The sequence below is a fragment of the Ictalurus punctatus genome, chromosome 10 (assembly GCF_001660625.3).
Source record: "Ictalurus punctatus breed USDA103 chromosome 10, Coco_2.0, whole genome shotgun sequence".
Taxonomy (NCBI): Eukaryota; Metazoa; Chordata; class Actinopteri; order Siluriformes; family Ictaluridae; genus Ictalurus; species Ictalurus punctatus.
The window spans coordinates 6,509,383-6,528,646 of NC_030425.2; the positions used below are offsets into that span (position 1 = coordinate 6,509,383).

General features: G+C 39.0%; 1 protein-coding gene across 2 annotated transcripts in view; it reads right to left on the reverse strand.

Annotated features, from left to right (window-relative positions):
• Positions 1 to 663: 663 nt before the first annotated feature.
• The window catches only part of cntnap5l (contactin associated protein family member 5 like), an 80,762-nt gene continuing 62,161 nt past the window's right edge, over positions 664 to 19,264 (reverse strand). For both annotated transcript variants that reach the window (XM_053683265.1, XM_017477582.3), the window contains 10 exons: positions 18,978 to 19,105; positions 18,677 to 18,847; positions 17,313 to 17,531; positions 14,622 to 14,858; positions 11,881 to 12,111; positions 10,934 to 11,067; positions 6,590 to 6,677; positions 3,046 to 3,258; positions 2,777 to 2,854; positions 664 to 1,818 (listed from right to left, as the gene is read on the reverse strand). In XM_053683265.1, coding sequence (XP_053539240.1) covers positions 1,643 to 1,818; positions 2,777 to 2,854; positions 3,046 to 3,258; positions 6,590 to 6,677; positions 10,934 to 11,067; positions 11,881 to 12,111; positions 14,622 to 14,858; positions 17,313 to 17,531; positions 18,677 to 18,847; positions 18,978 to 19,105 — 1,675 coding nt within the window. In that variant the 3' untranslated portion in view covers positions 664 to 1,642. The remainder of the gene's footprint in view (positions 1,819 to 2,776; positions 2,855 to 3,045; positions 3,259 to 6,589; positions 6,678 to 10,933; positions 11,068 to 11,880; positions 12,112 to 14,621; positions 14,859 to 17,312; positions 17,532 to 18,676; positions 18,848 to 18,977; positions 19,106 to 19,264) is intronic.

Below are 19,264 nucleotides of genomic sequence, written 5' to 3' on the forward strand. Positions count from 1 at the left end.
TTTACAGTCATAATAATCTCCACTCTTCTGGGAAGGCTTTCTATTAGATTGGCTGTGGGCATGTGTTCATTCAGACATAAGTGGATAAGTGAGATCATGTAATGATGTCGAGTAAGGAGGTCTGGGGTGCAGTCGGTCTTCCAGTTAATCCCAAGGGTGTTCAATGGGGTTGAGGTCAGGGCTCTGTGCGGGACACGTTTGAGTTCTTCCACTCCAACATTCGCAAACCATGCTTTCATAAACCTTGCTCTGCAGACAGAGACATTGTTATGCTGGAACATTTTTGGGCCTCTTATTTCCAGTGAAGGGAAATTGTATTACTGATGAATAAATACTGTATGATGTGCTTCTGATGCTTTTATATTGACATAGCCAGTACAGTAAATGTGGCATCATGAAGTTATACTGTTCATATCCTACAAATTACTTTGTATCACCCTGGCTCTGCTTGATGCATGCCCTGAATACCACCACACACTCACTCGATCCAAATATGGATACAGAACTATGACACTGGAAAAGTTCTAAAAGAAGCACCCCTTCTGTATGTGTTTGGTCATTTCACTAAGGTCACTTGAGACTATGTTAGCCAATAAAAACAAAAAAACCTTCACATCAACTCCAAGATCATTACTCAGAAAAAGCATGTGCTGTACTCTCAGAGGCTATAAAAAGCTTGTTTTATTAAATATATTTATGAAATAGATAAACGGTCATATACAACAATAGCCATATAGAAAACTGAACCCCTGACCAAATAAAATCAATTTCAGTAAGAAAGCATGTTATTGTCTTAGGGGGCATGACAGGGTTGTTTTCACTGTCAGGTAATATAATGCACTTCATTGAGGTCCTTCTTTCTGTAGACTCATTGGGCACTCGGTCATGGATTTAGCTGCATTAAGGCCGCAAAATCTGATCCCTGACATGCAGCTGAGGACAGACACAAAGCTTTCTCAATTGATCTCTTGCTAGTGCTGATTTAACGTAAGAGCTAATCCTCCTTTGTTTATGGTTGGTCTCTTGTTTTAACTGATTGTCTTATTTTGTCAAATCCTTAATACAGATATGTTTTGACATGACAAGAGACTGTTGATCTTTCCGCAATATTAATATACGTGTAAATTTTAGCCACCAAACATCAGTCAATCTCAAGGGCCATCCTCAGTGATCAGAGTACATGAGTTAGAGAGGCCACTCTCTTTTTGTAAGTGACAAAACACAAAGCTTGTGCTAAGTATAAAAGGGTTGGACGAGCAGACCATCGTGTCTCCTGTCTTGGGCTTTTACTTCAGATGGGTGTGTATAAGGTGCTGTATCTGAGTCCATGTCACTGTTATCATACAGCACATATCTCATACAAATTGTGACTATTTCCTTTTTTTTTTTTTTTTTCCCCAAATAGTCTCTTCTTTCACACTATCTGTAAGCATAACCAGCAACTGGAGAGTCTCTTCCTGCATGCAGACCCTGATTTCCTTTCTAGCTTGGATCAGAACTCAGCAGCTGCCTCAGACAAGGGGCCTGGATTTAAAGATGGCACAGAAGTGTCGGAAGGCATGGGTCAGGCGCTTGTGTGCAGCTGTTAAGAACCTTACTTCTGCAGATAATGCAACTGATGTGCATGCAGACAAAAATCCTGTCAGATGAAGTACTCCTTCCCAACGTGGCTTGGTTTGTGTGGTTCCACATTCAGGCTAGGTCTTTTGCTCTTTACGGCGATGGCAGGCGGAGGTTGGGGTTCTCTGTGTTGGTAGAGGAAGCGGATCAACACAGCCAACACACACAGCGTTGTAAACACTATGGCAGCAACGACTCCTGCGAATGACACAACATGAGTGTAGCAAGTTATTACTGTTTCCATTAGTGAACATTAGCAGATTTAAACATCCAGTACATTAAGCCCTGATGTACTAAGATAATGTGCATGTGCAATGGGATAAACTGTGTGTACAGTCACTCGGTGTATTGCAGCTGATTTACAAAGAAGAATTGTGTGAATTGTCAAAAGCTGGATATGAAGAGTTTGTGGAGTTTGTATATTCGCCCTGTGCTTCGGGGGTTTCCTCCAGCTACTCCGGTTTCCTCCCCCAGTCTAAAGACATGCATTATAGGCTGATTGGCCTTTCCAAATTGTCCATAGTGTGTGAGTGTGTGTGATTGTGCCCTGCAATGGGTTGGCACCCCATCCACTGTGACCCTGCCTTGTGTACTTCATCAGTGCAGAAAAAGAAAAAAACTTCAAAAGAATAATTACAGTATATTAAATATAATTATATTATATTAGCATATAATAAAAATGAAGTAAAAGTGTGAGTATGAATGCAAAATAAAAGAGCATGTGTGTGCATTTTGTTGATAAGGTATACACTATGGGCATGAAAACATTTTCATAGGCTCTTTTAGTGATTTCAGCATCAAAGGTGCAGATGTGCAGTGAACAGTGAACAAAATCAACATTACCACATTAATACTACCAAAGAACTTCAAAGAACCTTTAATAAATCCATATGCATGTAATTTTGTGGGTGTTATGAAGTGTACATGTGTTTTTGCACACATAACCTTTGAATAAGTCAATACCGGAGAGTGAATGAATTGAATTTGCTAAGAAAAAGTTTCAACTTGAAAAGAGAGAAGCTTAAGCAAGATTGTATGTCTGCAGAATTTTGGCATAGTGCACTGATAAAAGTCAGATGCATGAGCAATTGCATTGACCTTCATAGAGCATAAGATTTCATGGAATAAACATACACGTGTTCCTGTTGTTTCTCACCTCCAATTAGTGCTGAGTCACTCTGTGCAACCTTTGTCAGAGGTGCTTTACCTCTGTCTGATTTTGATGATTCATTGACTGTAAGAGAGAAAGACGATGGAAGACAGAGAGGCAGAGGAGTCTGTGCTTACATACAGATTAACCATAATGATATAGTGCTATAATTTAATTTAACACAATACACATGCATGTGAACTTAAGGATGATGCAGGTTTAGGAGATTTGCAGTAAACTGATAAATCATAGCTCAGAGTCTACGAGTGCTGTACCTGAGCCTGTATGGGTGGTAATGTGAGTGTTTATGCTTGATTGAGCCCCACAGTCTGACTCCTCCAGCCGGCCGTGTATGCTGACTGCTGAGCTTCCTTTGTTTTGTAGCGCTGCTTTTAAAGGAGCAGCTTGATTAAACAGGACAGAGGACAGACAGCCAATGAATCCACTTGATCCTGCACGGACCACTTCCTCATCAGTGATGTCACTCCCTACAACCAAAGAATAGAAAACAAAGAACAGTGGTAAGCACTTATTCAACTCCAGAAAAAGAAGAATTTTTTTTTTTTTTTTTTTTTTTTGCAGGATTCGGTGTACACTTTATGCTATGGTTTTGTAAGTTAAAATAACTTTGTGGCATTTACATGAATGAATCCTTTCTCACAGTATACTGGCATCCCATTCCACCAGCAGAATGGAAATCAACTTATTGGCCATTTTCAATCAGTATAAACAGTCATTTATAAGATTAGTCAGGACACTGTTGGGTTTCTGTGTGTAGAGTATCATGACTCAGTGTTTAGTTGGTGGTGAGCAGGGCATTGGGAAATGGGAAGGGTGTGAGCCCCTTTCTGGGCAAACAATTTACAATAACACTGATACAGAGATTAAACAAACAGCACAACTACAGCTTTTTTGATAGTAAACACCTTTATACAAACAATTGTGTACAAATATTCAAATCTTGGGAACATACACCATTGCTCATGAATGAGGCATAATTTAACTCCCAGGGATGAACAAAGGTCCAACTGAACCCCATAAGAACAACATAGAAACCGGTGAAGGAGTTGGAGGCATCAGGTACCAAATATGTACATCAGCCATTAAGAGAGTCCTACATTACTATGGCCAGAAAGGCTGTCATGCAAGTAAAAATCCCCTACTCTAAGACTGTCATTAAAAATCCAGACTGAAGTTTGCAGGTGTGCAACAGCCTTTAGGGGGATTGTTCTCTGGTCAGATGAAATAAAAATTGTAATTGTTTAGGATTAGTCATATGGATATGGCTACATATGAAGGAAAAAAGGTAAGGCTTTTAATCTGAAGAACACCATCCCAACTGGGGATGCATGGGGATGGCAGCATCATGTACTGAGGGAGTTTTGCTGGAAAATAGACTGGTACACATCAGAAAACAGATGGCCTCATGAGGTAGGAGGAGATCTAGAATACTGAAGCAATAACTCAAGACATCAGCCAGAAAGTTAAAACTTGGTCAGAACTGGGTCTTCCAACAGGACATAGATCCTAAGAAATGTCCAAAGTTGCTTAACAAAATGGTTTAAAGGTAAAGTGAAAGGAGTGTCTATCACACAGCCCTGACCTGAATCCGATAGTTATACGAGTTCTGTGAGGAGGAATGGGCAAAAATCTCAGCAAAGTATTGTTAGAACCTTCTGGAAGGCTACTCCAAGTGTTTGATTCCAGTTAAGTAATTAAAAGGCAATGCTACCAAATACTAACCAAATCTACAGTAGGTTACATTTGGCCCACTGAAAATCTGATCTAGTAAAGAAAAGCTTAAATAAATCTTTCTCTCAATTAGATACCCTAATTGACTTAACACAGAAATTGTATGGCAACATGGAATATGTGGAGAGTATATAGGTGTTTGTAAGCTTTTGGCCTCAAATGTGTTTGTATATTTTTAAAGCCAGCCAATGTTTTGAAAATAAAAAGCTCCCTGCATTTTTGCTTGGCAATTTGACTGGGAAATTAGGCTAACACAAAGTTCGGTATTGTTCAAAGTAAAAAAAATGTTTATCATTATATATTTGCTGGCAAGTTTCATCAGAATAGATGACTTCATTACTCTAATCTCTTAGAGTCCAGGCAGAACTGCAGAAATCAATATATCCATTCACATTTTTTCTTTCCTTCTACCTTGTTTCACCATTAATGACTAAGGATGGATGTGCTAGAGCTTGTCGCATTTTGGTGTGCACTTTACTGCAAATTCATCTCAAACATCCTCCTGTCTCCACCATAGAATTAGGGTCATGCCATGTCTTGTCCTGCTTATTAGTTATCCGATTAAAAAAAAAAAAGGTTTCCTAGGCAACATCGTGCAAATCCATTTACCCTTCACTCAAACCATCTGTCGCAGTACTGACAGCTCAGAATGCACTCTCTCGCTCCCTGCCTCTCTGCCCTGCCAACCACCCACCTCATTCTAACCTGCCTCTGAAAAAAAACCCCACACCACTCAAATGCCTCTTTAGATGCACAGAGTGTGTGTGTGTGTGTGTGTGTGTGTGTGTGAGAGAGAGAGACAGAGAGAGAGAGAGAGAGAGAGAGAGAGAGAGAGAGAGAGAGAGAGAGAGAGAGAGAGACTTTTAAGATGCCTTTAATGCATCTGCGTAGCATATTTACATATTTAAAATAAAATTAAAAAATGAACCCCTTCAGAGCCCCCACCCACACCCTCCACCCAGGAACCTCAAACCCCTTCAGTCTTACTATAAATCCATTGTAGTCCAAAGATATGTATGAAAGTTCACAGTCCTGTTAATAGTAAAACCTTTCCTGCAGCTGATGCCCATTTTCTTAATGTGAACTGTCTCAATTGTGAAAGCATGTTCAGATTTAAATTTTTTGTTGCGCGTTGTGCAGATTTGACAAATTTTTCTTCGTCTGGGAAGTAGTTTGTTCCGTTTTCCTTTGGTTAATTCTCAAAACCGGTTAATCTGTTTTGTATTGTACAGTTGTTCAAGCTGTTCTGAAAAGTCAAAAGTATTTGGCTGATCTGGGTTGACCTCTGCCTCCTCCATGTCTGTGAGCAGTTCCCCTCCTGTAACTCCTGCACTGCACTCTGGGCCCTCATTCTCCTGCTGTGGCTGTTTGGAGGATTCCACCACCTTGTCCATCTTCTGTCCACCTGTTTCCAGCTCAGCTTTATTATTCTCATACTCAGCAGTATGTTTTTGTCTAAGTGTGTTCTTGTGTGGGCTCTATGGTTTCTTCTTTTGCTGCTGCTTTACGGGGTCGGTCCAGTCATTGAGGCTGGGGTCATTACTAACACTAATATCTGCAGCAGGTTTAGCTCTAATCCCGCCTTCAGTGTCTGTGATGTTGTTTATAGTAACATCCGCATCGGCATGATTGTTAGAGTTAGTTGAGGAGATAGAGCCGGTGTAGCGGAGACTGTTGTGTTCGTCACTGACTGTTTCAATATCACCTTGTGTATTTTACCTAATACTTTAGTAATTTCACTTAATTAATCCAGTAGGGTTTAAAAACAAACAAACAAACAAGCAAATATTTGGCAAAACGCCAGAGAGTGCTGCACGCTTTCACTCAGCACAGCGCAGAGAGGGGGAGAGAGAGAGAGGTAGAGAGAGAGAGAGAGAGAGAGAGAGAGAGAGAGAGAGAGAGAGAGAGAGAGAGTACAGAAACTGATCATTAAAATTCTTAGAGAATTATAGTAGTACTGATTGCAAACAGCTTTATTTGGGTGGTGCCGAACAGGTGCAGGGCTGCAGTATAAAGAATAAAAAGAGGGGGAAAAAAAAATGTTCTTCAGCTGAGGATGGAACTCACCTCGGATTCTTCCCAGAGTTAAAATCCTCACTGGAGCAAGCGCAGAGCCAGGAGACAGACTGTACTGCTGCGTCACTGTGTTATCGATCTGCGGACACACAGAGAGATCAAACACAGATCATTTATACCACTTATATAAATGAAGATTCATTGGACAAGACCATTCTGAAATTCTAGTAACATGCCATAAAGAGTGACCCAAGGTTGCATTAATGGAATACTTCAGGAATTTTTTTCAGCCTAATCTCTGTCTACTGCACCTGTAGTGTATATATGTATGTGAACAGAATTTAGACACATTTTCTTTTATTGACATAAAAAGTAAAACCTGTTAATTAAAAACACATAATGGAATTTAATAATACATGTTTATCTGAAGCAGTTCATGAATTCTTCAGAATTTTACTTAAGCTTTAAATACATATTGTAATTTTTTATTTCAGAAACAGGATTATTTTTTAAGATGGAAAAACTTATAGTTACAGTGATGCTTGAAAGTTTGTGAAGCCTTTAGAATTTTCTATATTTCTGCATAAATAAGACCAAAAACATAAAATTTTCACACAAGTCCTAAAAGTAGATAAAAAAAAAGCCAGTTAAACAAATGCGAATTTATTTATTGCAGAAAATGATTGAATATTACATATCTGTGAGTGGCAAAAGTATGTGAATCTTTGCTTTCAGTATCTGGTGTGACCCTGTTGTGCAACAACAACTGCAACTAAACATTTCCTGTAACTGTTGATCAGTCCTGCACATCGGCTTGGAGGAATTTTAGCCCGTTAATCAGTACAGAACAGCTTCAACTCTGGTGTATTGGTGGGTTTGCTCATATGAACTGCTTGCGCCAGGACTTTCTACAACATTTCTATTGGATTTCAGGACGTTGACTTGGCCAGTCTTTTTTAACCATTCTTTGGTATAACGACTTGTGTATTTAGGATTGCTGTCTTGCTGCATGACTCACTTTCTCTTGAGATTCAGTTCATGGACAGATGTCTTCATATTTTACTTCAGAATTCGCTGGTATAATTCAGAATGCATTGTTCCATCAATGATGGCAAGTCATCCTGGCCCAGATGCAGCAAAACAGTCCCAAACCATTATACTACCGCCACCATGTTTCACGGGTGGGATAAGGTTCTTTATGCTGGAATGCAGTGTTTTTATTTCTCCAAACTTATCACTTCTCATTTAAAACAAAAATTCTATTTTGGTCTATCCACAAAACATTTTTCCAATAGCCTTCTGGCTTGTCCATGTGAGCTTTAGGAAACTGCAGAGGGGCAGCAATGTTCTTTTTGGAGAGCAGTGGCTTTCTCCTTGCAACCCAGCCATGCACACCATTGTTGTTCAGTGTTCTCCTGAGGTGGACTCATGGTGACCTCGCAAGAGACACCCAAGCCAGAGGACGAAGAGCAGGCCTCGCAAGTTGCATGTGAGGTTTCCAATCCGCCCTGACTCCTGACTCTGGTGAGGACATAATTCCCTCTTACCCCCCACGAAGGCTAGCACCTTGCATATGTGTGTGTGTTTGTTTGTGTGTGTGTGTATGAGTGAATGAGACACAGTGTAAAGTGCTTTGTATAACGGATAAGGTTAAAATACACTATATAGGTGCTGACCATTTAATAAAAAATAAGCCTATTGTGGTGTGGAAACAGGACTCAAAATTGAGATTTCACAATTCACTATTAAATACACTTGACAAGAAATGTATCACTAAAGTGATTGACTGGGCTTGTGGTCTATTTAGGATTGTGGCTTGAAAACGAAATTGATTGGATCTTCATTTGTGCAGTTTTTGCTTATGTTCAGCCATCACATATAGTTAAATCTTAAACCTGAGCTGAGCCTTTGAAATCTGCCTCATAAGAAAAACAATACAGATACAGACTAAGAATAGTGGACCAATAGCGCTGTTTTTTCTTAGTTTCCAGTCAAGATACCAGCTCTGTGTGAATCTAGAATAGCTCAAGTTTCACAATGAGGATAAGTAGACTGCTATTTGAAGGGCCAACAACAATATGCTTTTTGGCTGTGTTCAACATAATTTAGTGGCTTGTGTTAATGATGTGCTTTGAGACTCTTTCTTCAAAAATGTTTTGCAAACATGTTCTACATAGGCATATGGGCACAAGCTACATTTTTAAACCTTTGAGTCAGTGTTATTGAAAGATACTCATATGTCAACATCTCTGGGGGAAAAGTAACAACCTTTACTTATTTTAGTCAATTGATATCTTGCTAGGTCCATGTGCAGATTCTGTTACATTTAAAAGCAATCTGTAATTGTAGATTCATTGGTTATTTGATATATAGTGATGTTCCTTCAAACCCTCAATACAGTGTGTTCATGGCTCTTACGGTAAGCATTAAAGAAGCTGTTGTTATTATATAAGTTTAGTTAGTTATCTGATACCCAAAAAATTAGTATACAATGACTGTAAGCCAATCTGTAAGTCCCCTCAGGCTACCGTAGGTCAAACACCATAGAACAATCACTGGAATGCAGTGCAGTAACACTGACATGGCATTACATTGAATGTACAGTAGACTTCAAAATTTTGCATTCAGCTTACTTTCTGGATGAAAAGTATTAAAAAATAAACCTTAGGGAGGGTGTATACAGATTGTCATAAAATTGCACCACATTTATGGATAGTCTATGTTTGGACAAGAGGTGAAGATATCACTTCCACAGCAGTTCTTACTACTTGGGGTGAATATGCCACTCTCCATATAGTGGATTTCCCCTTGACAACAGATCCACACGTGGGTTTAGGATAGCTGGGACATTCACTACATGTGACAGGAAGTGGATACTACCCCATATTTGCAGGTTGTATTACAGGCAGTGAAACTGGGAGAGCACATCCTGCCCTGAAGGTTGATGTGTACTACAACTGTCGTGTTTTGACAGCATACTAGCACATGGTGCTCATGGAGAGTTTTCTTTTTTTTGGCAGGGGGAAAGGAAAACATGGAAAATTTATATCCAATTGGCTGGTTGCCATTGACACTTGGCTTAACTCCCCCCGAGGCCGCATTTTCTCTTGGGCCAAGGGTTTTGGTGGCTTTTTCTGGGGCTTGTCAGGGCTGGAGCCTGTCAGAACCTTGATACCTGGACAGCCTGGGGGACATTGTGAAGGACAGGGGGAATCACATCTGTATAGTCTGATCTCTCAACACATCAGTTAGCTAGAGGGGTACGCATCAAATATACATAGATGAACATATGTGAGCTCTAGTCGTGCATCTGTACCTGCTGCATCATCATTCTTCAATCAAAATGATCCTGATCAGGATTAAACCTCTAGTAGGCAGTAACTATGTGTTCATGGCAAAAGAGATTATTGGGAAGTACAGCTGAAAGAATGGTGTTCCTTAGCTGTGTTAAGGGTACCACAGGCGACCAGACAGTGTTCTGGTTTCTCCGTTTCTGAGACCTCAGGTGTTTTAGACAGCACCTTGCCAGAATGGAAGCTAGTAGTTTTGACATGCAGGCCGATTTGACATGCCTTGCCAGTGCAGTAAAACACAGGCCTGTTCCTATATGCCTACAGTCAGGGCGGAGCCTTCCTCACCACTGTGCTCCTGTCTGTCTTGGTGTAACTTTACACTCCTACAGAGGTTAGACCTGGATGACCCTCCAATAACCAGATTTTAAATACAAAATGATTAAAGAGAATAGTTATTTACCTCATTTACCTTTTACAGATCTTGATGAGGTACAAAGGGCTACAGAGAGTTTAGTGATACCATTAACAACAGGGAAGAATGTAAGAAAAATAACTTAATGAGAAAATAAATTGGAAAAACAAAAGCGATTTGAAAAATTCCAAAACAAACAGTTTGTTGGTGTGTGCAAAGAGACATGGCAATGGAACAGTAAAGGCAGCAACACATACACTCACAGAAGTACAGATGGCCAATGTCTATCATAACATGTAGCATATACAATAGATCTGATCATAGAAACCTTTCTAGAAGTTCTAGAAGTACCACTGAATTTGGTAAGCAGACACATTTAATTAAATATCACTTTTTTTTAAAAGTATACATTATAAATCTAACTAAATATTCTGCATTATTGTTCTTGTACTTAATATGAGACTCTGTGCAGCTTGTTCACATCAGCTTTAATGCACTACTTATACTACTTATACTACAATGAGGTCTCTGTACTTACAATTTTACTGCAACCTAATACTATACACATATACACATACCTTTATAAAAATGCATTTAAATAAAAGTAATTGATGACCGATGCCACAAAATCAGTTACTGCAGTCCAGCAATTAAACAGTTCTGATCCTAGTCACCCTATGGAAGACTTACCTGGACATGAACCTGATTTCCATCACGATTCATTCTGATCCAGTGGAAACGTCCATCAGCTAGACTGGCAGATTTAAGACTGAACGTGTCTGGACCTGTCTCCTGGTTCAGACTGTACCAGATCTGCAAACTGCCTGGGAGACCAGAAACAGGCTTTTAGAATGCACAATTATGTCCTATGTAAGCTATCTGCTTCATTTAGAAGTTTGCTCCATTCACAAGTCTGCAGATCTCATGCTCTCATACACTTTTCTGGCATCATTTGCATTTGTGAGGACGCAAGATATGTCTGTCAGAGTAATTCATCATCAGTTATCATGCAGGGAATACTTGCACGAACGTGCCCACTCCTCTCTCCTCATGCCCTCATATCTCTCTCTCTCTCTACTCACTCACACTCTCTCTCACCCTGTCTGTCTGTCTGTCTGTCTGTCTGTCTCTGTCTCTCTCTCTCTCTCTCCTTGAGTCACAGATCCAGGTCTGCTGTAAAGGATTTATAAAAGCCAGTCATGGCAACTTGAAGAGATGGTGTTTCACACCCTTCTGCCAGTAGATAAAAAATTGATAGGAGTGGAACAAGAAAATGAGCAGAGAGAGAGTGAGTGAGAGAGAGAGAGAGAGAGAGAGAGAGAGACAGAGAGAGATATGCCAGTAGCTGCCATTACTATATTCCTCCTCTTACATTCCTTGTGCATGTTTGCATGCTTAAAGAATATCTTTTTTCACATTGGTGACCTTGGAGGATACAGACTTGTTGAGTTGAATGAAAACTGGTAGCAACAAGGAGACAAACCTTTTTATGTGTTTAATTAGCACACACATGTGCCCACCAGGTACTATTTTGTAACCACAGTTCAGTATTTTTTAAAACCAAATTCTCAAAAAAACAAAACAAAAACAAAACAGGTAGTAAATTTTAATTATGGTTCCTACTCGTAAACTCTTACCATTTTGGGTCAGCATAATTGCCATGTAACGCTGGTCATGGAACTGAGCGGACAAGAGCAAAGCTGGCGCATGTTTTGTCAGGAACCCAAATGCCACATTTTCCCGTGATCTAACAGTGTCAGATTGTTTGTTGCTCTGCAGTTCCTTTGGATCCTGGTTCCTCATTACAGAAAATGGTTCCTGAAGGGCATACGTTACAGATGTCCCTCTCTCAAAGGATGCAGATATAGCTAAATAAGACAGACAAGCATAAAAAAGCAGACAATTGCATAAAACAAAAACAAATCTCTTGCTAAATTATGGAAACTTTTTATCATCTCTCTTCAAATGCAGAAATATGAGCACAGACATCAGAGAATCAGCAGCTCAGGCTCATCAAGCTCAATGAAATGCATGAGAATATATGGCATTTTTCTTCCTCATTACTGATTTTCCATCTAATTAGTTGACTAGCATTTGTAAACTTATTGCTGTGATATGAATTTCTTTCTCTTTCTTTGTCTCTTTTCATTTGTCAGCCTTCTACCACACTGAGCTGTAAACAGTTACAGTGTAATCTGACCCTTTCTGCAATCACTCTGTAAAGAGACAGAGCCATTACATCACTAATTTGATTGACAGGCCATTGGGTGAGTCTGGAGGAGAAGCAGGGAAGCTGTAATTAGGTTCTACTCGGCAGGTGAAGCCTCTCCTATATGGCCCACTAACTCCATGTCAAATTAAAGAGAGTTGACAAGCAAGGACATGCTGTCAGCCATCCAAACCCCTCCCTTCTCCCCCCATCTTTGAATAGTTGAGCGGATCCCTGGCCATCTTTTAAGACAGGAGACGATTTTTATCGATTTCTTCGCCGATTATTCTTCACATGTTTTACATTTAGGGCTGTAATTCAGGGTTGGTGACTTAAGTCCAAAAGTCATGTCAACGCAGGGAAAGCTACTCCTATTCACAGATCAATTACATGGATTACAGGCTTCTTAATAGCATAGAGACCGCCACCTTTAAACACTTGCCCTTAAACATGAAAAAATATCAGGAATATAAAATTACAGACTAAATGAAAAAGGAAATAGTGTTTTTCTCCCTTTGCTGTCAAATGTAATGTGATGTAACATAAAAGCAAAGAATAATAAAAATACTAATATTATGATACAGTATATGAATGAGAAGACAGCAAGCATTAAAGTAAAAAAATCTAACAGGAATGTAGTATATTGTCAATATATTGCTGCTTGAATAGTTTTAATTGTATTGATCACATTACTCACTGCATTATAGCTACCACCCTCATTATAAGAAAGCTTATAAAACAGCACATTAATTTTCTATATTATTGAGCTTTTTACTACTTACATTATCTGCCAACAGGTAATTGTCCACACAAATGAATCAAGGTCACGAAAACATAATGTATGTGCAAAATATCTGATTTTTTATCATGCTTTAAACTAGTTAACTTTAGTTTTCAAATCAATAGAACGATGCCAAGATATGTTCTACTGTAAATAAAATGTGCCCAAGGTCTGAAGGATAAGCTGACCAAGTATTCATCATCTACACTTACAGCTTACTTGAAATTAATTCAGAACTTAAGTTAAGCAATGTTTGTGATTAAGATAGATCCTGTTTCCTCAGATGTCTTCTGTACAGGAATAAAACAAATCAAAAACTTTTTGTGCTCTTTCAAGGGATGATACTATTTATTATTTCATTAGTGCCATAGTTATGCATTTAATATTGGTCCTAAATGGCATACTCTATATTCTTTAGTGTATATACAGCCTAAATATTAATTTAAACATGCCATATTGTGGTTACATCAAACTGTCAGACAGTGGTAGTGAATACTGCTCCTCACTTGCACCAATATGTCATATAATGGGGTTTGGAGAAGTGCGGTTAAAGCTTTTAATGAAGAGAGGCAGGCAGACAATTCCAAATCATAACGCAAAATTGTGGTCAAAAACAGGCAACAGGTCGGGCGATAGGCAAACAGGGTAGACAGGGGAAAGGAAGAACATGAAAAACGTGAAGACAAAACAGGATCAAAAGCATGAAACTAGGCTTGGTACGGGCCCGGCGGAAACCACAGAAACATACTCTGCCTGGAACAACGACATACAGGGTTCCATTCAAAGGGAACTTCGACGTTGCATTTAGCATAACAGTATAGGCGTTCCCATACTGTTATGCTAAATGCAACGTCGAAGTTCCCTTCTCAGGGAACAGGCTTAACCCTGACGGTTTAAATATACAAACTAATCAAAGATGGAAACAAGAACAGCTGAGACATTAGGAAGGAACCAATTACATAACAGGGATGGTGAGACAGGACAGAAACCAAAACAAAATACACAAAAGTGTCAAAATTAAACAATATAAACCCGGAAGTGCGCACTGTCGCAGTTCATGCTGTCTGTGACACAATATCACTGAATAAAAGTCAGAATCATGCATAACTGACATACACATCTATGTTAGTCAATCTTTTAAAATAATACACGTATCTCTTGCATAACTTCTGAATAGCGCATAACTCTATAATCATGCCTGTGGTCTGAATACCGATGTGCACAATTTTGGTACTAAATCCCATATAAACTGCCCATACCTCAACTCTTAATATGACCCATAGATAAAACCTTAAAACATATTTACAGTTACTCTAATTTCTGAACCAAATTTACTCAACATAACATAATCCAGAAATGTGCATAGCCAAAATTCAAACACTTCTCACCTGTTTTGCAGTTGGCTCCAGTGAATGCTGTGGGTGTGCAGTCGCATATGTAGCTATTCCTGTTTTCCAAACACCTTCCTCCATTATGACATAGGCTCTCACTGCTGCAGTGACCTGGGCAACCTGAATTCATACCGGGTGTCATCTTTGCTCGCTCATTAAGGTCAAAGGTCATTCCATTGATGCTGAGTGCACGTAGGCACCCTAGGAATCCCCTCTGAGTGGTAGGTGCGCCTCCTAAGAGATGATATCAAATCAATTCCTTAATGAAAATGCATATTTCATAATTGCCATATAAGTGTATACATGATTGGTTATTAACTTAGAAATCTACTAATGAGGGACTCCCTAGTGGTACAACAGAATTGTCCAGACTACTTTGTTACACTATTGTCCAGAGATCACAAGTTCATGGCCAAGTTTTCAAGAGAGCAAAATTTGCTGTGCTTTCAGGGAGGGATGGCGCACACGCTCTCTCCATTATCAATCACAGTGACACTAGCCTATTATGGGGTCTGTGAGTTCATACATGCAGAAGTGGGCAGATAGCACTTTCTTCCTAGTGTGTTATACAGCCCTGACGTTGCATGAGCAGCAGTTCAAAAAGATATGGTCGGCATCAAAGGAAGCATGTGATAGCCTTCGACCTCCCTGGTTGGTAGCTGTCCTGTGATAGGGGTGAGCTAACTGTAGGATGGGAATTGGCCAAGTCTAAATTAGGAAGAAAATTAGATAAAAAAAGGCAATTTACTAATGCCTATATAGTTCAATTTTATTTGTGTAGTGCTTTTACCATTGTCACAAAGGAGCTTTAGTGTAGTGTAGATTTATATTTATATTTTGGAAAGAAATAACAGTAGAAAGTGTTCAAGCACAGCCAGATAATTCTCCGGTAAGCAAGAAAACATTCTGTGCTTTGAAAAAATGACAAGAAATAAAGCAATAATTCAGTAAAACTAAAATATACATTGCATTTGTTTTCTATGTTGGAGAAAATTATTACTGGAAAATTACTGATTTTGCTCCTGGACAGGTATGTTATCGCAATCTGTATCACAAATTGAACTGTTTGAATGTCTGTTTTGACATATACCAAATAAAGTATATCTATTTTATCATGCAAGGTAATACTTTGGATGAGCCATCTTTATAGAATTGCACGTAATGCTAACTAAATCTTGTGATACTAATGATGCTTACAACAGAGGTGACAGTCAGCTTAAAACCTCAGGGGAGATCATTGCAAGGAAAATCAGGGCAGCGTAAACACTCGACAATTGTCACAGCAGCAAAAAGCTCATACGCTTTTTACCTTTCATTGTCAGTGATAGCTAGTCAGTATTGATAGGTAATTATTCTAACTAGCGAACACCAATTTATTTGGGCTTTATTAACTGCTGAAAAATACATGTATCTTCCACATGTAATTAAGTATTGAAGGATATGGTCTTCAACAGAAAAATAACAGGCAGATTGTGATGTTTTAAATATGACTGTTTCTTTCAGTGCACTGACCAACACAAATCAGTTTCACTGAATGTCAATCTTACTGACACAAAATGACAATGTAATCAGGAACTGTCATGCCAATTGTCTGAAAGCTGGCAATAAATTATTCATTCGGATTACATGTGCCGAGAAGTCCTGGCCATGCTGTCAAAAAATAAATAAATAAACAAGTAAGAAAGAACGAAACAGGCTCTATAAAAAATAAACTGTAGGATTTAAAATTTTTCTTTTAAAAATTGTCTCAATCTCCTCTTCCGGAACAAAATCTCTTCAAATATACACTTGGTATAATTAAGTCTATTACAACTAAAGTGACTGCAGTAATCAACTCATTCTTCAAAGACATGAAATCAAATTCAAATTTAGAGGACTCATTACAACTTAATGAAGCAGTAATTTTGACTTATAATTCTAGTTATTAACTAAACCCCTGCACAGTTAATAGCTGAGAATTTTTATCAACATGATTCTGTTTTCATATCAGAGACCTATATGAAAGCTCCAGTTAATTATAATTATCATGGGTAGTATATATGGAAATTAAAAGTCTGCACAAGCAAAGATGTCCTAGTAAATATTTTGGTAAGTCTTTGAAAAATGCACACAATAAGCTCATAATTATGCCTCCTGCTGAGCTTTGGGTTTGGAAAGGTCAGCAAGGTTTTGCAAACCTTTTGAGATATGCAGAATTCAGTTATTGTCTTTCTGAAAAACTCTTGACTGAAGGGAATTTAACATTTAGTTGTAAACAATGTATAGAATATGCAGAAGCTGGCCTTGAGATGGAGTACCTGCTGAAAATGCTAACAGGCGCACTGTTGAATCTGAGGTCTTTACAATATGTCTATGCCAACAACCACTGGAAGGTCATTCATTCTTGACATATTTAATAGCAAATTATATCAAACGCATTAGACAAGTTTTGTCACCCTGTTACTATACAAGACTTCAGAGCTGTATTCAAGAGGGCTTGTGTGGCTAAATCAATTTGAAAGAATAAAAATAAGGAGATTAAAAAACAATACAGATCCCAGACTTAAGAAATCATAGACATAGAAATACAGAAATGAAATATAATGCAAATATTTGGCAAATTTTGCAACATAATAAAAAGCAATAAATACAAGGTGCATCCTGTAATGCAAAGTCACTGTATGTTTGAAAAACAGTTCAGTTTCTTACCAACAAAGAGCTGGCTGTTGAGCTGGAGTCTGTGCTGTCCTTCGGCTCCAGCCACAGTGAGCTGAAGGGGCAGCAGGTCGACCTGCAATGATGCCTCTTTCACGTTTCTTTCTGCTTGTACGTAATGCCACTGCCTGTCATTCAGACGCACTGGTGACCTGACTGTCAGAACCACTGGGCCATCACCAAGGTCAAAGGTGAACGTAACTACTGATGGAGCTAGGGAGAGTAAAATAGGTGAGTACTGCTGTCATTTTTATGTATATTTTTAAAATCATTCAACGGCTATCATGTACCTACTAATTTGGAAACTAGCCAGCAAATTATTATTTTTTTTCAATTAAAACATTAGTACATACACTAACCATCCACTTTATTAGGAACTTATACACCTGCACATTCATGCAGTTATCTAAGCAAACAATCATTTGGCAGCAGTGCAATTAATAAAATCATGCAGATAAAGGTTAAGCGCTTCAGTTAATGTTCACATAGAGAATCAGAATGGGGAAAAGTGTGATCTCTGTGACTTTAACTGTGGCATGGTTCTTGGTGCCAAATGGGCTAGTTTGAGTATTTCAGAAACGGCTGATCACCTGGGATTTTCACACACTCAACAGTCTCTAGAGTTTACATAGAATAGTGCAAAAAATATTAACCGAGCAACGGTTCTGTGGGTAGAAATGCATGGTTGAAAAAGTCAGAGGAAAATGGCCAGATTGTTTTGAGCTGCCAGAAAGGATATAGTAATTCATATAGTCACTATCTACCAACATGGTGAGAAGAAAAGCATCTCAGTATGCACAAAACTTCAAAGCTTCAGCTGGATAAGCTACAGCAGCAGAGGACCACAAGTTCCACTCCTGTCAGCCAAGAACAGGAATCTGAGCCTATCATGGGCACAGGCTCACCCAAACTGGACAGTTAAAAATTAGAATTTTCCCCCCCAGTCTTCAACTGTCTAGTTTGGCTGAGCCTGTGCCCATGATAGCCTCAGGTTTCTGAGATGCTTTTCTCCTCACCATGGTTGTAAAGAGTACTTATTTAAGTTACTACATACTTCCTGTCAGCTCAGATCAGGTTGGTCATTCTCCTCTAATCTCTCTCATCAACAAAGTGTTTCAGCCCTCAGACCTTCTGCTCACAAGATTTTTTTTTCGTTTTCGACACCATTCTGTGTAAACTATAGAGACTGTTGTGTATGAAAATCCTAGAAGGTTTCTGCAGTTTCTGAAGCAAAAATGATTAGATAACTGCAAAAATGTGCATATGTACGGGTGTTCCTAATAAAGTGGGCAGTGAGAGTATAACTGTAGAACGACAGTCTCCAGAGGATCCTATGTGCAGTACTGTATTTTACTCACAGCTCAGCTCCAACCTGATGAAGTCTTGTACTCCCACATTCTCAAGGAAGAGACCAGAAGGAGCTCCGGTCTTGAAATAAAAGGAGATGTCTATGCTAAGCTCAGCTTGCAGTGTAGGAAAATGCAGATAAGAGGACTCCAAAAAAAAGGAGGCAGAGTTCCACAAAAATCCTGAGGCAGTGATGGACAAGAAACAAGGTAAAATAAGTTACACATCCAATTATAGAAATATAAAACAGCTGCGAACATGAAAATGAATTCAGCACAAACATATCCCTGAATCAGTAAACAAAACACCCACGATCACCAGAGCAACGCAGAGGTCCAATCTGAAAGAGCGCCTGCGAGCCCGTTCTGTTTGTATCTCCAATGGCGATCTCGCTAAGCGGTAAATGGTCTTTGTAAGATAACAGACCGGTATCATTCACCCTGTAGAGAGAGTGGGAGAGAGTGTGTGGGGCACAAGGAATAATGAGTGAGAAAAAGAAATTCAGAGTCGCTTCTTAGCCCGAGGCGAAAAACGTCTTTGGCGAAAACTGAACTGTATGATCAGACAGCTGCTGAAAAGGTGTTAATGGTGGTCATGTG